The sequence below is a fragment of the Miscanthus floridulus genome, chromosome 6 (assembly GCF_019320115.1).
Source record: "Miscanthus floridulus cultivar M001 chromosome 6, ASM1932011v1, whole genome shotgun sequence".
Classification (NCBI taxonomy): domain Eukaryota; kingdom Viridiplantae; phylum Streptophyta; class Magnoliopsida; order Poales; family Poaceae; genus Miscanthus; species Miscanthus floridulus.
The window spans coordinates 106,237,217-106,258,857 of NC_089585.1; the positions used below are offsets into that span (position 1 = coordinate 106,237,217).

At 47.1% G+C, this 21,641-nt stretch overlaps 1 protein-coding gene and 1 pseudogene across 1 annotated transcript; one reads left to right on the forward strand and one right to left on the reverse strand.

The window, feature by feature from the left end:
• Positions 1-3,283: 3,283 nt before the first annotated feature.
• LOC136456499 (BURP domain-containing protein 3-like) lies at positions 3,284-5,963 on the forward strand. Its single transcript, XM_066456400.1, has 3 exons — positions 3,284-3,440; positions 4,182-4,290; positions 4,424-5,963. The coding sequence occupies exons 1-3, from the start codon at positions 3,402-3,404 to the stop codon at positions 5,710-5,712; spliced, it is 1,437 nt and encodes a 478-aa protein (XP_066312497.1). The 5' UTR covers positions 3,284-3,401; the 3' UTR covers positions 5,713-5,963.
• Positions 5,964-6,106: 143 nt separating this feature from the next.
• On the reverse strand, positions 6,107-12,414 carry LOC136456498 (NADPH-dependent diflavin oxidoreductase 1-like; annotated as a pseudogene).
• Positions 12,415-21,641: the final 9,227 nt, after the last annotated feature.

Sequence of the window (21,641 nt, forward strand, 5' to 3'; positions counted from 1 at the left end):
CAAGAGAGCTACTTCTATGCTACACAAGCAAGAAGGTAATTAGCAAGCTACATAAGCTATCTAATTACAAGAGCAACTACACAAGCTTAATATGTATAAAAGTAATTGCAAGCTTGTGTAACGGGGATGCAAACCAACGGGAAGAATAAGGTTGACACGATGATTTTTCTCCCGAGGTTCACGTGTTTGCCAACACGCTAGTCCCCGTTGTGTCGACCGCTCACTTGGTGGTTCGGCGGCTAATTAGCATCACCTGCTAAGCCCGCACGTCGGGCGCCGCAAGAACCTACCCCGGAAGTGAGGGTAGCTCAATGACACGCTTTACTAGAGTTGCTCTTCACGGCTCCCGCGGGACGAGCACAATGCCCCTCACAAGCACTTCTCCGGAGCGCCGCACAAGCTTCTTGCGCGCTTCGATGGAGACCACCACCAAGCCGTCTAGGAGGTGGCAACCTCCAAGAGTAACAAGCACCACCGGCTTGCAACTCGATCACCTAGTGCCACTCGATGCAACCTCACGATGCAATTGCACTAGAATCGCTCACTCACACAATCGAATGATCACTATCAAGTATGTGTGAGATGGAGGGCTCCTAAGCACTCTCAAGCATGGACACAAAGTCCCCCAAAGTGCTCCACGCCAGCCATGGCCAAAGGCCACTTCTATTTATAGCCCCAAGGGCTAAACTAGCCGTTACCCCTTCACTGGGCAAAAATCGGGCCGACCGGACGCTCTGGTCGAGTTGACCGGACGCTGGACCGCAGCGTCCGGTCGTCCGCAGACGACCACGTGTCCCGATTCCAACAGTCACTTGACCTGACCGGACACAGTAGCTTCAACTGACCGGACACTGAACCTCCAGCGTCCGGTCGTTTCTAGTAAGGTACCGACCTCGACCGGATGCGTCCGGTTACACTTGATCGGATGCAGCCCAGCGTCCGGTCACACTCCAGCTTCTGCGTCACCGTACGTCAGTCTGACCAGACGCACCTGACCAGCGTCCGGTGCTTTCAGACCCAGCGTCTTCGCGATCAACTCGTTTTTACTTCTAACTTCTTTACCCTTGCTCCAATGTGCTAACCACAAGAATTTGCATCCGGCGCAATAGAAAATAGGCATTCTATTTTCCCGATCCAAACCCATCTCAACCCTGCAAACACCGCCTCCTTTGTAAATGTGCCAACACCATCAAGTGTACACCACCATGTGTATGTGTGTTAGCTTTTCATAATCATTTCCCAAAGGATGTTAGCCACTCAACTTGCCACGCCACTCAATCCTAGCGACGATGCAAAGTTAGATCACTCGAGTGGCACTAGATGACCGATATACAAACAAGTTTGCCCCTCTTGATAGTACGGCAATCTATTCTAAACCTGGTCATAAACTTCTCTACACACCTATGACCGGTAAAATGAAATGCCCTAGGTTATACCTTTGCCTTGCGCATTCCATTCCATCTCCTTCAACGTCGATGCAACACATGCACCAATACGATCAACAATGATATGATCCACTTTATATCATCACATAATCATATTGGTTCATCGATCTTAACTTTACTTGCTCTTCACCGTTGCCATTGTCCATCGGCGCCAAGTCTTGCTCAAGCTTCACCGCCACGCGGTCCATCACTCCAAAGCCTTCGACTTGCCCTTCATGCTTGCAACCGGTCCATCAAGCCAAGTCTTGTCTTGATCTTCTCCACCTTGATCACATGACTCAATGTCATGTCTCATGTGCAATAAGCTCCTTCATCATCACATGTGTGAGCTTTGCAACATCTCCAAGCCATTTTCACCTCCATGGCATATGTTGCTCATACACATGTACCTGTGGACTAATCACCTGTTTATCTCACATAAACACAATTAGTCCACCTAAGTTGTCACTCAATTACCAAAACCAAACAAGGACCTTTCATCAGCTCTCCTACCGTATATAACACCTTCTGAAAGAACCTACTAATTGTCTCTGCGGATCTCCTGAAGGTGAGGTCAACCACCCTAAACCTCTCATCTTGACCAACAACATGCAAGAACATGGCTACTTGTTCTTCAACAGATGCATGTATGCTGTCAGTGACAAGCTCTCTACTACGGAAAATGTCACAAAGTTGAAAAAAGGGGCCCTCTTCATTCTAAGAAGGTTGACACAGTGCACATCATCAGATTCATAGATGTATCTAAGGTTGTTCATCCTCTGTTTATCCCTCTCAGCCAAGGGACCATAGATGACTGAGCGCGAATCTTCAACTCTTCTTCTAAACCACATGAAAAACCAAGCAGCCATTGGAACAACCACAACAGCGGCAGCCCTGCGCCTAGCTTCAAAGGCCATGTCTACCAACAGGATAGAGGGCAACATTAGAAAGGGAGCATGCAACATGGGTGTCTACTGCTTAGTAAGCAAAAAATCAAACAAAATAAACTATGAAAGACGCGGCTGACACACCAAAGGGTGCTCCTCCAGCATATACTATTACACAATCAACATCACTGACCTTTAGGCACTTTGCTCAGTGTGTACAATAAAATAGGCATCAGCATATACAAGATCTACACAAAACATGAGGTATAAACCAAATACGAAGCATCATGTACAGATCTGAGCTAGGAACAGGTAAATCAGGTATAGCATCGCACAAATCTGAGGATGTCAAACCAATAACTCTAATTTCTTGGCATTTTAAGCAAAATCCACCAATAAATCAACAAAATCGACACTGAAGAAGGAGGAGGGGAAGAGCGCAGGTGGCAATACCGTCGAAGCGTCGGAGGACCGAGATAAATCCGCCGGCGAGGGTCGCCTCGGTAAGGCTACCGAGGTCGAGGGGGAGCTAGAGGGGAATTCGCACTGGAGCTATGGCGGAAGGAGAGGCGAAGAGTGAGGGCGATAACCCTAGCCGCGACCCGTGCGCGTGCTTTATGGCCCAGACGGCCTCATCTCCTGCGCTCTGCGCAAAGGTTCCCGCCAAGCACCGAGTGAGCCTGCATCGAGAGGGAAGTAGGGATTGAGAAGACGACGCCATCCGGGATGGAGGAGAGAATCTGAACGCGAGGAAGCAGAAGAAAAGTACGAGTAGAGCAACCAAACATAGGCGAATGCACCAAAGGATACGGGATGAGTCATATGACGTCCAGTTCGAACAACCAATCACGCCCCTCAGCGATGGCACTCTATTACTGCGGCTGCTGTGCCCCAGAGCTGAGCAGCAGTGAATGAATTATTGGTTCCCCTTTCATGCCAATTAATTCTCCCAACTCCCAATCTACTCCCTGGTTTTGGTTATAAATATTGGCAAGTGCCACCTGCTGCAGGGCCATCATCTGCATCGCTCGCTCTCCTTTCACTGGGAACATCTATCAGCTTGCTCATTGGCCATCTTCGATCGTCTTCCATGGGGAGGCTCCTCGCCGGCCTACTTGGCTTCCTACTGGTCAGTCCCTCACTTCCACGCAGTTCATCTCGTGCATCTTTTTCTCCCCCGTTTGCTTCATCAGCCTTACATGTATCGAGGGAAAGATATGAGGGCAGTCTCAACGGTGCATTGATGATGGTTTCTATCCTCATTAAATGACTTGCCACATAGGCAAAACGCTGACATGGTAACGTAATTAATGAAGAAAGAGAGAAAAAATCATAGAAATGGTTTCTTCATGAAGAAATCAGGTCTACTCTTGACCCAATGCACCAAAAAACCATGAAATCGCCATTGGGGAGAAACCACCAGTTTCTAGGGAGCTCGTGTCGCACTCCTATTGGAAGAAGAAGATAGAGTTAGGAGAGAGAAAGAGAAAATAATTATTACTCATAGAAACCATAGGTTGGAAAGCAGTATTTTTTTTTGGTACGGTATCCTATGTTATAGAAACTACTAGTTTCTTTCACTGGGACTGCCCTGAGGGAAGGAATGTCGTTTCGTTTTTTCAGTAATGGCTTCTACAACACGTACACGGTTGCTAGTGATGCCTTTGCAAACATTCAGAAGAAATTCAGATTTAACATATATAAGTTGTATATGCCTGCTAATTATATGAGGGCTTTTTTCCTATTGGTATATATATATATCGATGCATTTTCAGACGATGTTAAGGTTTTTTCCACTTTCACCCTAGTAATGGCATAAGGTAGACACGATCTCTGATGCAAAGAGAGAACTCTTGTGGTTTGCATGCAGATTGCGTCGGTAGGAAGCCATGCAGCTCGTGCTCCGGATCAATACTGGAAGTCTGCTCTTCCCGACACTCCCATGCCGACCTCCCTCACCCAACTCCTCAACACCCCAGGTATAACAATTTAACAGACACCTCCATATCTCCAGGCTCAGGCTTCAGTATGTAGATACTTTATATAGGCATGTCCATCATACAAACACACGTAACACTAACACACCTCTTCCCTGCTTAATTATATACGCAGCCGGAGGCACGACCGTCAACGTCGGCTGGGGCGGTGTCCACGTCGATGCCGGGCACGGTAAGCCCGGGGGTACGACGGTTAACGTAGGCAACGGCGGCGTCGGCGTCAATGTTAACCCTGGCAGCAGCGGCAAGAAGCCCGGCGGCACCACGGTTGGTGTCGGGAAGGGCGGAGTTGGTGTTAACGTCAACCCCGGCTACGGGAAGCCCGGTGGCACCACCGTTGGCGTCGGGAAGGGTGGCGTTGGGGTTAACGTCAACCCTGGCAAGCCCGCCGGTAGTGGTACCACGGTCGGCGTTGGCAAGGGCGGCGTTGGCGTCAACGTCAATCCTGGCTACGGCAAGCCCGGTGGCACCACGGTCGGCGTCGGCAAGGGCGGAGTAGGCGTCAACGTCAATCCTGGCAAGCCGGGTGGTACCGGCACAACCGTTGGCGTGGGCAAAGGCGGCGTGGGCGTCGGCGTCAATCCCGGGTACGGCAAGCCGGGCGGCACCACGGTTGGCGTTGGCAAGGGCGGGGTTGGCGTCCACGTGAACCCGCGCAAGAAGCCCGTCAACGTCAACGCCAGCCCTTTCAATTACATGTACGCCGCATCAGAGACGCAGCTGCACGAAGACCCCAGCGTGGCGCTCTTCTTCCAGGAGAAGGACCTCCAGCCCGGTAAGAAGGTGACCGTCCAGTTCGCCAACACCGCGACCACCGGCGCCAAGTTCCTCCCGCGAAGCGAGGCCGAGGCCATCCCGTTCTCCTCCGAGAAGGTCCCCGAGATCCTGAGCCGCTTCTCGGTGGACCCGGACTCCGTCGAGGCGGCGGAGATGGCGCAGACGCTGCGCGACTGCGAGGCGCCCGCGGCCAAGGGCGAGAAGAAGGCGTGCGCCACGTCGCTGGAGTCCATGGTGGACTTCGCCACCACCAGCCTCGGGACCAGCCACGTGAGGGCCGTCTCGACCGTCGTGGCGAAGGAGGGCTCGCCGAAGCAGGAGTACACAGTGACCGGCGTGAAGCGCGCGGCCGGCACCGACGGCGACGGCCGCCTGGTGGCCTGCCACGCGGAGCCGTACGCGTACGCCGTGTTCGCGTGCCACCTGACGCAGCAGACGCAGGCGTACTCGGTGTCGATGCTCGGCAGGGACGGCACAGCCGTGGACGCTGTCGCGGTGTGCCACGCCGACACGTCCGGCTGGAACCCCAAACACGTCGCCTTCCAGGTGCTCAACGTGAAGCCCGGCACGGTGCCGGTCTGCCACTTCCTGCCGCAGGACCACGTCGTCTGGACCCGCAGCGGCTGAGGCTGCTGCTGGATGGCCGGCGTTTGCATTGGTCACGACGCCTGATGGAGTGATGGTTTCGTTTCATTGTGTTCTAGTAGCCTCTAGGCATACTGTCATATTATAAGGAGGTATCGTGAGTTTGCTTATGTTTCCAGTAGTGTTTGATGCTTGTATGGATGGTGTTGCCAGCCAGTATAGACCACCTGCTTAGATTCTGTTGTATAGTTTTAAATAAACAGACATCTCTCTATGGTTACAGCCTGAACAAACTTCTGTTGATCTCCGATATGAGTAGTAAAATTCCAGGGTGACCATTAATTAAACACAAAACAAGTTCCAAAACCATCAAAAGTAAGTTAGCTGAACTGAAACAGGCCTAGATAAGTTGAATGCACACTAGCAATCAGATGCAACAAAAGCTGATGTAATTACGGCTCACTTAATCAATGAAATGACATTCCGTATACTCCTAGAGGTCTAAACGAGGAAACGTTAGATCAACCTCTATTTCTCTTAAGTAGGTAAATTCTGTCGAATAAATTGGTTGCTTTTACATGTACATGTTTCCACATTTTCAATGCCTTTGATTTACACTGAAATTCTCCCTAGTTCCATACTCAGCAAACATTACTCGGAATTCTGATATGTACTTTCTTGCCGTGGCAGATAGAAACCATCACAACTATGACCAAGTCTCGATGTTAAGTCTACCAGCCCTTTCTAGATCCCTGAGCCATTTTGAAGCACCCGCTTCTTTGACACCACCTTCTTTACAAATAACCTCCTCTAGTGCAGCTGTAACATCGGCAGGCATTTTCATCGAAGAGCCCGCAATGTAAATCACTGCATTGGACAGTAATAAGTTCCACACTCTTGAACTCTGTTCCTTTATCTTATGTTGCACATAGACCTTTTGAGGCTGATCCCGGGAAAAAGCAACAAATAAACCACCACCCTTTTTCGAGGACAACACCCCCTCATCCTGGGCATGAGTTAACCAGAAATCCTTGTATAAAAAATCGTTATCTTGATTTCTACAGCCAAAGAAGAACAGAACCGGGGCTGTTGGTTCTGCTGCGGCCTGTGCTGCCCTTTCCTCCACAAATGCACGGAATGGTGCACACCCTGTTCCTGGTCCAATCAACACGAGAGGAACCAATGGACGTGGAGGACGCAGGGATCCTTGGTGTATCCAACACGGGATAAGATTGTCTGCACACAAGCATAATGTGAGAGAGGGTAGATGGCTGTGTTTTGGTCAGTACTGAGCAGCGTAGCTACAACAGCTAACTGAAGTTAAGCAGAAGAGAGGATACTAATTGCAGCTAATTCAAGCAGAACATACCTTTATTTGGATTGAGCCCAGCCAGCCATGTAGAGCAGAGTCCATGCCGGGTTCTCTTGTATGGAGTAACCCATGCTACAATGCTAGCAGTCAAATGAATTTGATTTGGGTGTACCAGTGGGGATGATGAGATGGAAAAGGCTCTTTTCTTCAGTGGAGGTGTTAGTTGCACCAGCCATTCAAAAGGCATTTGCACTGAAGGAAAATCCTCCAACACCTAAAAATGCCACAAAATCATGTAACTACTGAACCATGGAAATTAACTGAAGAGAAAAATGGGTATATTATTGCCAAAATTATTCTGCATGCCAAGCCATCTATGAGAGAATGTTGTTAAGAAAAAGCTTCAGTGAAGCCTTCCTCACCTCTAGAACAGTCCTACTCTCCTTCTGATTGTACTGGTAAAGATGATCTCTTCCTTCAGGAGAAGCAAAATACTGAAGCCTCTCCTTTTCACGTTCACTTGTTGCAAAAAAGCTCATGACCTACCAAAGAACATTGGAGTTATGTGAGCATTTGCAGCTTGGCATGACATATATTAGTTAGACATCATATTAGACGCATAGATATAAATATGTGACATCAAAAGAATAGAAAAGAGGTTATAAGATTAATTCAAAATATTGGTTCTTGCCTCAAAGAAATATCACCTAGAGGAAGCTGACGCGACATCCATTGTCAAAGCAACAAAGGTCCTTAATTTGATGCGGTCCATCTGGCTATTCACAACTGAACCCTTGGAAACTTTATCCCCACTTCTCACTCCAATCTGAGCAAACAAAAGGACATGCTTTCTCATTAGTTAACTAGATAACTGCAACAGATGAGAACATAAGAAAAATGCACATCTAAGGGCTAGTTTGGCAGCCTCTGCTCTGCGAGATTCAGGTGGAGCGCTGCCAAACGCCACTGCTACCGTCCGCTCCGCACGTGAAGCGCTCCAACCGTTTTGCACAGTGGAAAAAACCTGCTCCCCACGCTCTGCTCCACTCCCATCGTACTTCTCTGCTACCCCGCCGCCCTTCTTCGCCGATTCACAACTAGCTGACCTTGACTCATGGGAGCAGAGCACGATTTGCCAGAGTCCGACCTCGATCCATGCGAGGAGGTCAATTCGCCGCTGCCGACCCTGACCCGGCCACGTGCTGACTATATGACGCTGTCGCCTGAGATGGAGCAACGAGAAGCTCTACCAAACGGTTCGTGCAGGAACCCAGAATGACTAGGAGCGGGAGCTAGAGCAACGGGAAGTTGCATTGGAGTTCAACCATGGCCCTAATTATCTCCCTTCTAACAGATTTATCATTTCAGGAAAGAAAGGTGTAATTGTCTAAGCCATCTGATAAACTGATTGTAAAACAAAAATGTTGTTAAGCCAGCTGTATTTACAGCTACTAATGGGGATACGACAAGTATTGAAAAATAAAGAAAGTTGCTGTATCAGGATACCAAAAACACAGTAAGTAGATAACTCTATTATACAGAACAAAATAGATTCATATACCGTTATGTAACAATCTGGATCCAAGTTACAGCGTTCAATGAAGGCATCGACAGCTGATGGATTTTGACTTGGTAGAATTTCAAGAGCATCACCAATTTTATAGCTGATGGCCTAACATGAGAAATATGCAATTATCTTCCTTTACCATTTCTGAAGTATCACATTTCATTGGAATTCATGAGAAAATTACAGTGTAGTATAAAAAACACATACCAAAGATGGATCTTCCAATTCAAAGTGGCGAACATCTCTATCAGAACCCTCCTTAGTCAAACGCTGGCTTTTTACCTGAAAAGGGTGTTCAATATCATTAATTCATTAGCAACAGAAACAATAAAGAGATTAGTGCCGAATCATGATACATTGCCATAACAGGACCATCATTTTCACCAAGCTTGTTGTCTGCCAAACTAGTCTTTAAAAATTGACATCCAGTATCCACTAGTTAGTTAGGTTTGACTTTATTTCACCATTGTAAACATCTTGGAACGCCAATAAGACCTATCGGGGCAAAAATATATCAATCTATAACGTGTAACTTCAAGCTGACCTCAGTACTGCAATGATAGTGATTAGCTGCTCGAATTCAGCTCGTTGCAGGCTTGATTCGAGCTCGACTCAACAGGAGATCAAGCAAAGCTCGAGCTCAGGCCAAAGCTAGCAAGCTTTTATCGAGTGATCTCAAGTAGCTTGATGGAGCTCGTGTTAGTTGATTTTCTAGCATGTTTATCTCCTTTCAAACTTACAGGCAGTCAACAAAGGCCCAAGGCCCAAGCAACTACCAGACTAGCAGACCACAGAGCCCACTCCTGTGTCCATCCCTCTGAGTCACCGATGCCATCCCTATCCTAGCGTTGCTTATTACCAGTGACTCAGTGAGTGCTGTCTCACGTCACTGGCCAGCGACAAGCCGACCACCACATTCCTCACTCTTCACGCCAGTACCCTCCGCCATCGACCATCATGCCTCTCTCCCCAAACGGCCTAACCACCCCCTTCGCAACTAGAAATGTACTGCACTGCCATGCTCGACCCCACGAATATCCAGGTTGAGCTCCTGAAGACCTCAACACAGATATACAACAACAACAACAACAAAGCCTTTAAGTCCCAAACAAGTTGGGGTAGGCTATCTTGTTCTTTTCCTTCGATTCATCCACTCGAGCGTTTTTTGAAGCATCCCTAGTTGTATCTTTGGACTGTGAATTTCTCGTTTGGGATCATGTCTTCCTCCATCCTCCCCATGACCATGACCATGACGTCAATGTAGATGCTGGTGGCGAGCTTTTCCGAGCCAAGCTCGAGCTCCACTGCAAGATCGAGCAGGATCCTGAGCTTGCTCGGGCTCGGCTTGAGAGCATGACCAGCTCAAGCAATAAGCAGGTGTCATGTGGGGCAGACAGGGACCGGCTGCATGCAGCCAGGACGGTATCCCAGGGGGTGCCGGCTGTAATCAATGGCAATTAGAGTCTGGGGAAGAGATTAGAGTTAATGAGAGATTAGAGTCATTAATGTTGGGGAGAGAATCAAGGAGCCAGAGGCTGGGCGCCCAGGGGCTGAGCTCCTCTATTTATACCCTGTAACCAGTTTAGATTGAGGAAGCAATGAACAACAACAATCTAGTCTCCCTCCACGCCAACTTTGCCCGGCCTTCCTCTTGGCAATGGTTATCCTCCTTATCCCCGATATGAACTAGGGTTCATATCAGCAGGTAAGTTCACTTGAGCTCGGTTCATTGACAGCCCTATTTGGGAGGCACGTGCCTTTTTCAACAATGAATTTTGTGAGTACTCTAGAGTACAGAAAATAGTTTTTAGTACCACAGGAACAAAATTTAAATAATATCTATGACTCGAAATGGTCAGTAAGTTGTAATTATTATGGTCTCAAAGCAAAGGAAAACTAATTTAGATATGAAACAAGGATTAGAGATAACAATGATTCAAGTTCAAGCTGTGTAAAGAGCATATTACATACCATTTGAAGCATGTAAGGTGGCTCTCCATCAGCATGGAACCGTAGTGCAGGGGACATTGATCTTGAGCTACTTATTATTTTTCTGGGGTCTGTGAAATAGACAATAGCTAAAATCACAAACAGGTACTGCAAAATAGAGCATGCCAGTAAATAATACCCAGCTCATCCATTCATACCTGAAAATATAGGATCTTGTGAAACTTCATTGGAAGAGTAATAAATGACATGAACTTTTGGATCCCCCAAAATACTCAAATTAGAATCATTGATATCAGACACTCTAGGTAAGAGTGATGGATTAATTTCATTCAGAGATTTCCACAAAGATAGCAACCAAGGATCTAAAGCCCCTTCATATCTGATGTTGCACAATGAAGAAAATCCATTGAAGTTGAGAAAAAATGCTTCTGAGGGAAAAGAAAATGACAATGTACAAATTTTACAACCACAATGTCACAATTATTTACACAAAGCAAGTGAGATATTAAAATCATACCCTGAAGGGTGTTGGTCATCTCCCAGACCTATCTCTAGAACCGGTTCTGCACCAAGATGTAAAAGCCTTCTATCAAGCTTCTTTGCAGCAAACTGCAGTAGTAAACGCACTAATGAAGGGCAAACAGAAACAAGAGGGCCATTGCAAACCAGAAGTCATGACTTATGAGAAGCATATTACAAGCTTACAGCCTCGTTTGATTGAAATAAGATACAAATACAGTTAAGGATAGAGCAGAATGTATGTTCAGAATATACAAAAGGAAAAGTTACAATGTTGTGTTGAGGTGCATGCAAATGTTATCTGAAGCTGCTACAGTGGTCATATTAGAACTTAAAAATATACTGCTTCAGTTTACAAGCATTCATCTAAACAGTACTAGGACTAAAAAAACAGCTTTATATCTCCCCCAAATATGGTGCTTAACACTTAATTGTTCATCGCAACCACCCAAAGCAAAGGGAACAGAGTCACTGAGCAGTATATGTCATTATAACCATATACTATTATCTAAAGATGCATGGTGTGGAACGTTATTCTGGCAATAAGTCACTAAAATGTAGGCAACTAACTGTGGTTATTTCAACAAAATCTACACACATCATTGTACTGATGGCAACATATAATATGATTATTAGCAAGCTCAATTAGCCAGAAAAAAGTCTCACATTGTACTTCTGGTAGCCTGAATCCCCGAGTCCAAACACTGCATGATGGATCCCCTCGAGCCATTGTCTGTCCAGATCCTTCCGAAGCAGGTACCTCCAAAACCCCTGCCGCAACATCCAACCAAAATCCCAATAAGCAATTCAGACGACTGGAAATAATCTAGTGGATCAAAATGTCCAGACCTTCATGGAATCCGGGGGATCGCCCTGCCCCGTGGTGGACACGACAAAGACCACGAACCGCTCGCTTGGCAAGCGACTATGCACGAACAAACAGAGGCGTCACATTCGCACATGCACGGGTTGTGTGGCTGAGGGCTTTAGGTTTTGGAGCTTACGGGATCGAAGCTGTCCATGGAGAGCACGTCGACGGCCGGGCAGCCGCCACGTTCTGCCTCGCGGCCGACACGCTCTGCGGCGTCCATGGCGTTCCCAGTTTGTGACGCGTAGAGCACGAGGAGGCGGCCGCTGGAGGACATCGCCGAGTCAACCTCCGCAGACGAGGGTGCCATGGAGTAAGAGCTCAGAATCCGCTGCCTGCAGTAACCTAGCGGCGGCCAACAAGCGCAGCCAAGAGGCGCCTCAATCGGCTCACTCCGCCCAGGTCACTCAAGCTCCTGCCGCCGCTGCAGCGGTTCGCCCGTACGATCGCCTACCTTGAGCTTGGTGCTCGCTGGGCGCACGTGCCTCCCTTGTGTCCGGCGGCGGCGGCGGCGGCTGCCAAGCGAGACTATGAGAGGGGGAAAGGGTAGGAGGGCGAAAGAGAGTTGCTTTCTTGCCCTGTTGACCATGACAAGGCCCAACCTATATGAGTATTGGGCCTAGCTCGGGCTGGATTCTAACGTCGTGGTGCCGTGGTGCCTTTCACATTGGGCTCATTCTTTGGTGACGCCCCCATAGGTCTCAGCTTTCAAACACTTTCGTAGATTTCTTTTTTCAAAAAAGGGAATTTTATTCCGATCTGTGTACAGGGGCAGAGCTACAGAGTGATCCCTATGGTCCGTGGACCACCTTGCAGTCCAGCCAAGGTTTATAGGAATTAGTAAGAACTAAGAACTGTAATCATCAGCTTTTGGCCTTCAGAAGGTGAGTCGCCCTCCCAGCGCCCAGCAGCCGCGCGTGCGCCTGTTGGAAGACAGAAGGCCCTTCTTATTCGTCTTGTGAATTGCGGCCACCCGTTCCACGTCTGTCCCTTTCCCTTCGTATTCATCCCTGCCAGTTGCAAGTTTGCAACCATGCCCAACCAACAGAGTTCCGGCGACGAGAAGCACTACAGCTGTACATCGCACATACATTCAGTCCTCCCGTATGTCTACAACTCTCTAGCCAATTAGCCTGCTCGCCTTTCCCTTTTATGCTCTCCAGCTCTCTCCTAGAAACTAAGCAAATAAGCAGCTGATTAGCGATCGACATGAAAGCATGACAAAAAAAAATGCACAAGCCACAACCACATGATATGCAATAGTGATTTAGGTTCTTGACTTATAGGACTTTTTTTAGGCAAACAGGAGGGGGTTGAAGCCCCCTACTGGACTACTTAGAGGACATTATTTGTAACACCCCGGTGTTATGCCTGCATTTAGGCATTGCTAATCATACATATCATGCATCATCAAGCATCCTAATCATACATGCGTAATCTTGCATATAACAACTGAAACATTACTTCGAAACATACGAAACATGTTTGTGAAAAGTAAATGATGCATACACTTATTAGAGTTGTTTTGCTCTGATTCTTGCTTGCTAGTTGAGTAGAAACTGTTGGTTATGCTTGTAAATCATCTAGAATTGTTTAGCACAATTTTTGGAGCAAGGTTTGTATTCAAATTAATTCAAAACTTTGCTTCCAAAGTAAATTCCCAAAATTAGGGTTTTTGAGTTAAAATTTAACTTTGATTCTATAATTTAAAATCTAGATAGAATTGGACTTTGGTCATAAAAGAAAAGTTGTAGGGAATTAAATTCTAAGCAACTTTCATTTTTGGTACATTTTCAAAAGATGTCATTTTCTTGCTCAAAATAATGTTTGAAAGTTGGCATTTAAAAATATCTTGAAAATATAAATTGAAAATCTTCATTTTCCTTAGCGGGCCGCCGCCTCCTTTTCGGCCCAGCCCCGCAAGCCAGCCCAGCCTGCCCCGCGCCTCGCTCGCTCGCCAGCGCGCCACGCCGACCGGCGTCAGGCCGCAGCCGCCGCGTGGCCACCGAACGCCAGCGACGGCGTACGGGTGGCACCCCGGTGGGCCCGGCTACGCCATGCGCTCGCCTTCACCTGCCGACCCCGCTGCGCCCCTCCTCACTCTGCCAGTTCGCTCTCTCCTTCGCCAGCGCAAGCAGCAGCCGCAGCGCTCGCTCCGCCGCGCGCCATCGCCGGCGTAGCCGTTCTGGCCACGCCAGTTCACCTGAGCTCACTCCATCTCGCCCTGAGCACCGCCTCCTCCTCGCACGCCTCGTGCTCGCCTCGGTAAGACATGGGAAGCTCCCCTTCCCTAGGAATCCCTCGCCGGAGTCGTGGCCGAGCTCGCCGGAGCACTCCGCTCCGCGGACCTCGCCCCTCCGTACTCCCTCTCACTCTCGTTTCACGCGCATGAGCACCGCCCGAGCTCGGTGAAGCTCCCGCGCCACTTCTCACGCCACCTCTCGTCCGGAGATGGCCGGCCGGCGGTGAGCCGCACCACCGCGCCGCCATGGCCACAGGCTAGCTCGCTCTCGAGCTCCTTCGGCCCTACCATTTGCACTACCGTGTCCGCCTTGGCAAGGTGGTCACGTTGGTGGCGACCTCGTCGCCGGTCACCTCGCCGACAGCGAGTTCCCGTCGGACAGCGCGGCCTCCTCTGCCTCAGGGGCTGACGGGTGGGGTCCCGATGACCCCCGGGCCCGTTGTCAGTCTCTGTGTGTGCATGCGTGTTTAGATCCGGGTGCACCCAGCGTTTTCTTCGGCTGGTTTTCAAAACGATTTCTAAAATGATTTCAGAAATGAATGAAATAGCTTGGAAAATGTAGATCTCGAGTTATATGGCTCCAAATTTGTTGAAACAAATTTTGCTAGGTTCCTTATCATCAGATCTACTAGGGAAAATTATTGCATGCCATTTTTGAAATACTTTTCTGTGGAACTTTATTTAATCATGAATATTGCTGATAACTTGAAAAATTTGTAGAAAAATCTATAGGATTCAGAAAAATATGATTCTAAGTTTGTTAATCTTCTAGTGTCATGTACTTCTTAGGAAAAATATGTTTCATGCATGTGTTGTGGAAAATTTTGAGGTGTAGTTCAAGTACCTTTAATGGCTGAATTCTGTTATTTTTGTTAGAGAGCAAACTTTGTATAAAACATGCATGTGATAATTTTTGTACAGTCATTATATGCTATGAAGAACCTAGGAAAAATATTAATTCTGTTGTTTGACACTTTTCATAGTGCAAAGTAATTTCATGCTCATTTTTGTGCTATAGCTTGTCATTTTTGTGTAGGATAGTTTACTTATCCAAATGCCATGAAATTTTTATGGTAGTCTGTTTAGGGTAGTATTGTGCTACTGTAATTTTCTCAGATTTTTAGGAGCATCAGAAATGTATGTTGTTATTCAAACCTATTATTAATTAGGGTTTAAGCAAGTGTTGCTTTAAGTGTGATTAAGAAAGTAGTAAAGCTTTGTTGTATCTTTGAAGCATTTCATAAGGTATGTTAACTTAACATATTAGTAGTAGAAGAGAATGCAGTAGATGACATGTGCTTGTAGTATAGTTCTTGGATGATGTTGACTACCTTGCATTTCAACATATCCATTACATTCATCTCCTTCGATGCACCGTTTGCATAATCACTTACGCGCATTGCATCATACAGGATCGCAAACCGAGAACCCAGTCGTCATACCCGAGGAGCCCGAGGAGCAGCTCAAGGTGCAGCAGCAGGAAGTGCCAGAAGTCGACGAGGAGGACGTTGAGGAACTTCCGGAGTGCCTCGATCACCGTCCGAGCTCCTTCGAGAGAGGCAAGCCCCGGAGCATTTTTCTCCCGGTTTGCAATTATTTAATTAAATACTTTACTTTAAATTGATGCATTACGTTCAGGAGTTGTTTGCAACCGTTGCTGCATTATACCTTGCTTACCTTTGTTATACTATATCCTTGTTACCCTGGTATCCGCAGTCGAGTCAATGCTTAGCTGGCTTAGACCGGTAGAAGTCGGGTGATTTCCTGTCACCTGCGAGCTATAGGTGGTTACCTGGATCTGCTTGGATGACTATGAAGTCATGGTATAACTAAGTGTTAAATGAAGTTGAGACCGGACGGAGACTTGCAGAGTTTTGGACTGTAGTGTTTCCGTCTGTGTCGATTAAGGACCGATCGTTGTTGGGCCTCGAGTCATGTTGAACGCATGCCTTACATTTAGCTGGCCGGATAAAGTACCTTCCGACCGCGAAGCTGGGAGATTTTTCAGGCCGAGTAGATTGCCCGCAACGCACTGTACCGGAGCAGGTGTGGTAGGACACGGGGGCGGGATGATAAGACCAAAGTGCAGTCGGTCGGCCCCCGGGTACATGTGGTTCCTGGCAAACTCGAGATTCCTAGAAAGTTGACTCGGTGATCAATATCTCACTTTAGCGGGTGAGTGAGGTTTGTGTAAGGAATAAATCACCAGCTGGTTAGGAATCGATTCGAATCGCCATCGCTCCTGGATAGTGAGCACTTGACTTGAGTTACTTCATCGTAGTAAATGTTATGGAACATTTGGACAGTTATAGTGAATATGACAGTATGGAAATTGTTTAATGATCATTGGTTATCATTATCTGCTTAATCACATGTTTACTCTAGAATAGGTGCAAACCTAGTTGATAGGTTAATAATAATTAACTTGGCAATAACGCTTCTAGAAAGGTTCTTGAAATGCTAAAATGCTTCTTTTTGCAAATGAGTCAGCTACCCTACTATAAAGCCCTTCATAATCCTTGGTGTCATTTATTTTCGGTCATGTCGGGTAAGTCTGGCTGAGTACCTTCTCGTACTCAGAGTTTTATTCCCACTTGTTGCAGATGGGTAGATGTATTACGGCTACTGTATCAACTGCCTTTATCCTGCGATGGGTGATGCTTAGGACCATGGGCATGGTCATTCCTTACGTCTCATCTGATGCTTTTGTTGGAGATGATCATCCACTAGCACTATATTTAAACTCCGTGTGAGTGTGTGTGTGGTTTGAACAAATGATTTCCGCTACTTTTATTCGAACTGGTTTGTAATAACTATGTTTAAACTCTGATGTATCTGAGACCGCGAACTTTTATGTAATATGTGATGGTGACCGCTAAACTTATTACGATCATGGCTGGGACACGAGTTGGTTTGAAATCCTTCGTGATTTCACGGACTACCGGGTTATACGGGCTTAAGTTTGCCAATCGTCTGTTCTGGTGGATGATTTTCTTACTTAATTTCGTATAATTGGTCGGTTCTGTCACAGCTGGTATCAGAGCATGGTTTAGCGTGTTACTCTTCACAAGTGTATTTAAAACAAAAAGGCATTTGGAAAACGTGATTTTAAAACTATAAAGTGTGCCAGTGATCATATCCTTTATGCCCAGTTAAGGACTTTAGGTGGCTTAATTAAGTACTGACTGGGGTTCTTGCATCATATTTCTCTTTCGTCGCTCATACGGCGTGCTATTGTATGAGTGCCACTTGTTTGAGTGGTAATGAATGGATCATTTGCCTCTACGCCTCGGTAAGTGTGAGTTGTGAGAGCATGATCGGATACACTGCCAATCTAGGGTGAATGCTTATATGATGCTGGAGTAATTACATGTTCTACGCATGTTTTACAAAGGTGTCCCATGTAAGGGTCTTCCGTCGGTGGAGGCGATGCCGTCAATAGGACGATGGTTCGGGTAGTTACTACCGTTGTACACATATCTGGGGATTCGTGTAGAGCGTGTAGATAAAACTTTACTGCTTTTATGCATTCATTGGGAATTGGGCTGAAATGGATCTTCTGCAGGTACATAACAACGCTATCGTGTAGAACGTATTAACTACGTATTTGAGAGATTGTTGTTATGCCACCGAATTCGTCGTTAGAAATTATTATTTCCTAAGTTTGTGAGAACGTACGAACCGTACATACATCATGTTACTTGGGCATCTCATTCATCTCGTGCATACCTCCCCTTATAAATTGATTATCTCATTTTGATAAAAGTGTATCACCTAAAATATGTTTCCCCGAAGTAATAAGAGAACTTTTGCTACAGATGGCCCGCACGAAGCAGACCGCCCGTAAGTCCACCGGAGGAAGAGCACCTCGACGTCTGTTGGCCCTAAGGGAGCACCGCACCACAGACACCTTCTTGAGCGAGTTTGGCATGCCGACTTTGCTTTGGAGAGTGCTCCATGATGTGGGGTACCCAGAGGGTCAAGAGCCGGTGTACTCTTGGAATGAAAGCCAGTTAGCAGATGATGGACTTGCAGTGGTGGAGATCACGGTTCCTGCTCTCGGTGATGCTCTAGATTGGGATGGTTGGCATTTGGAGTTCCATGTCATCAGGGACATTATGAGCAGATTTCTCAATGAGCTTGCTGCAGCTCTAGCTGGTACTTTTCCTAGGGATGATCCTCGCGATGCCATTTGGGTTCAGCCTCAAGGAAGTGCATTGGTCAGAGGTCCAGCTGAGGGACATGCTAGCGACAACCAGGCAATGAGTGCTATGTTCGCCGCCATCAGAGCGTATGAGGGTCTCGAGAGTACCTACTGGACTTTGACTGGCTTGCGTAGTGAGGATAAGCTCAAAGGGAAGAAGCAGAAGAAGAGACAGGCATGAGCTATAGCTAGCTTGCAGGAGCAGTTGGCTGATATGAACTTACAGCGAGACCAAGCGGTTGAGAGAGGTGATAGAGCTATGCAGCGAGTGCATACGTTGACTCAAGCCAACAACAATGCAGACCGCATGATTGGACAGTTGGTTCAAGAAAGGAATGAAGCCTGGAACGCAAGAAACCTTCTGCTGCAGAGGGTCGATGAGCTAGAGGAATACAACGGCTACTTGCACGAGGAGTTTCACGCGCTCTACAATGGGGTTGGCCCATATGCTCCACCGAACGTCGCTGGTATGGACGTTGACAACGACAACGAGGACGAGCCTGTAGTTTCACCTGGGGGCGATGGTGACGTCTCCGATCCCGACGATGGCCCCGAGGAGTAGGCTAGTTGCTTTGTGCTAGTATCTAGGTCTTGTCGCGATGACCTTTCTTTTGTTGGCATGTAATCTATCGTATGTTGCTTCGAATGTATGAGACTTGGCATATGGTTGGAACTTGATTTTAGAATGCGATATCTGAACGCATAAAAAGTCCAGTGTATGTATGCTGGCAATGTGATTGTATGGACGCAATGTTTGCCGTTGAAGTAATTCGATTAAGTGCTGTTGTTTTAATTGGAATGCGATTGTTGTGCCTCTGTTTTTATTGTATGAATTTATTCTCTCCAGTAAATTCAGTATGGCATAATTTTTCCTTCACTCGCAATTATTACAGCGTCACTCAATCGTACTTGTTGCTGAAATATGCAGATGACAAACACTCGCTGAACCACGTATGAGGCCGCTGAGCCCGGTGCCAACGGTGCGGGGACTGGTGGTGGTGGTGGAAACCACAGCAACAACAATGAACCTCCCCATGACCCGCATTTGCCACCTCCTCCCCCGTTTACCCCCGAAATGTTCCTCGCACAGCTGCTCGGGAGTCAGCGCAACATAGAACAATCTCAGAAGAACATGGAGGATCTTCTCAGAACCATCGCCAACAACGTTCAACGTGGTAACAATCAAGGTGGTGGCATGGGAGTGAACCAATATAGCAGCTTCAAAGATTTTATGGACACCAGGCCACCAGTCTTCAAGGAAGCAACAGAGCCACTCGATGCTGAGGAATGGATCAACACGATGGAAGATAAATTCTGTGTGTTGAGAATGACTGAGGTGCTGAAAACAGAATATGCTGCACTTCAATTGCAAGGACCGGCGGGAATGTGGTGGAAGCACCATCGCACCACCTTCCCTCCAAATGCTCAGATTTCTTGGAGAGAGTTTGCTGAGGCCTTCCGTGGAGTCTATATTCCACCCGGGCTGACAGAGATGAAGTTGGGAGAGTTTCTGGCATTGAACCAGGGCACCAAAACCGTGACGCAATACCTGCATGCCTTCAACAACTTGTGTCGCTATGCTCCCGACATGGTTGACACAGATGCTAAGAGAATAGCCAGCTTTAAGAGGGGTCTCAATCCAAAAATGATGAAGCATGTTGGTACCAACAACCGCGTCAGATTCAATGACTTCATCAGCGACTGTCTAAAGCAGGAGAAGAATAACAACGCCAGCACCGTAGCCAAGACATGCAAGAGAGCCTTTGAAGGAGGGCCGTCTCAAGCTAGGGCACCTATGGGAGGTCGTCCTCCTTATCGCCCATCGGCACCTGGCGCTAGATTCAGGCCACCTCAGCCAAGAAGTCAGAATTTCTGTGGACCTCAAAAGCCGTACAAGATGGCAGTACAGCCCAACAAAGCAGCCGCAACTGCGGTACAAGGCAGTTCCAAGGGAGCTGTGGGATCTACCGGGACAGTAAGAGGACCCTGCTATAACTATGATCAACTCGGTCATTTCTCGAGGTTTTGTCCGTACCCGCCCAAGAAGAAGCAGCAGACTTATAATGCTAGAGTGCATAGTACAACAGTGGATGAAATTCCAGAGGGAGAGCCCGTCACTGCTGGTAAGTTTCTTGTCAACGAAAACCCTGCAGTTGTTCTATTTGATTCTGGATCATCACATTCTTTTATGAGTCAAGCATTTGCACAGAAACATAGACAACTATGCACAGAATTGGGTTATGGGTACCGTATAAGTTCAGCAGGGGCTGATGTTTTGACCAACCAGATGGTTCGAGGGGCAACCCTTGAATTAGGTAGCAGGAAGTTCCGAGTGAACTTAATAGTTATGCCTGGATTAGTTTTGGATGTCATTATAGGGATGAATTGGATGAAAGATTGGGGAGCAGTCATAGATACGGGAAGTCGAGTACTTACCCTTAAGGATCCCCTGGGTGAGGGTACTTTCCAAGTACCATTGCCTCGAAGGACAGACCTTATAAGTGTTACATGTGCTACGGCAGTCACACCTATTCATCAGATTCCGGTAGTGTGTGAATTCCCGGACGTATTTCCGGATGAGCTACCTGGTCTTCCGCCAGATAGGGAGATTGAGTTTGGAATCGAGCTCATCCCCGGAACAGCTCCGATTTCAAGGAGACCTTATCGGATGCCTCCAGATGAGTTAGCTGAGCTGAAGAAGCAATTAGAAGATTTGTCGAAAAAGGGGTTTATTCGACCAAGCAAGTCTGAATGGGGATGTCCCGCTTTGTTTGTGAAAAAGAAGAAAGAGGGCACGTTGAGAATGTGCGTAGATTATAGGCCACTCAACGCTGTGACCATCAAGAATAAATATCCCTTGCCACATATTGATGTTCTGTTTGACCAATTATCCAAGGCCAAAGGTGTTCTCAAAAATAGATTTGAGATCCGGTTATCATCAGATCAAGATTAGGCCACAGGATATACCGAAAACTGCATTTTCCACCAGATACGGGTTGTATGAGTATCTTGTCATGTCTTTTGGCTTGACGAATGCTCCCGCATACTTTATGTTTTTGATGAATACAGTTTTCATGCCAGAATTGGATAAGTTTGTGGTAGTGTTCATCGATGACATTCTGGTGTACTCCGAGAACGAAAAAGATCATGAAGAGCATCTGAGAACTGTCTTGACCAGACTTAGAGATCATCAATTGTATGCTAAGTTTAGCAAATGCGAATTCTGGTTGAAGGAAGTTCCTTTCCTTGGTCACATTCTGTCAGAGAATGGAGTTTCAGTCGATCCAAGTAAGGTGCAAGAAGTTATAA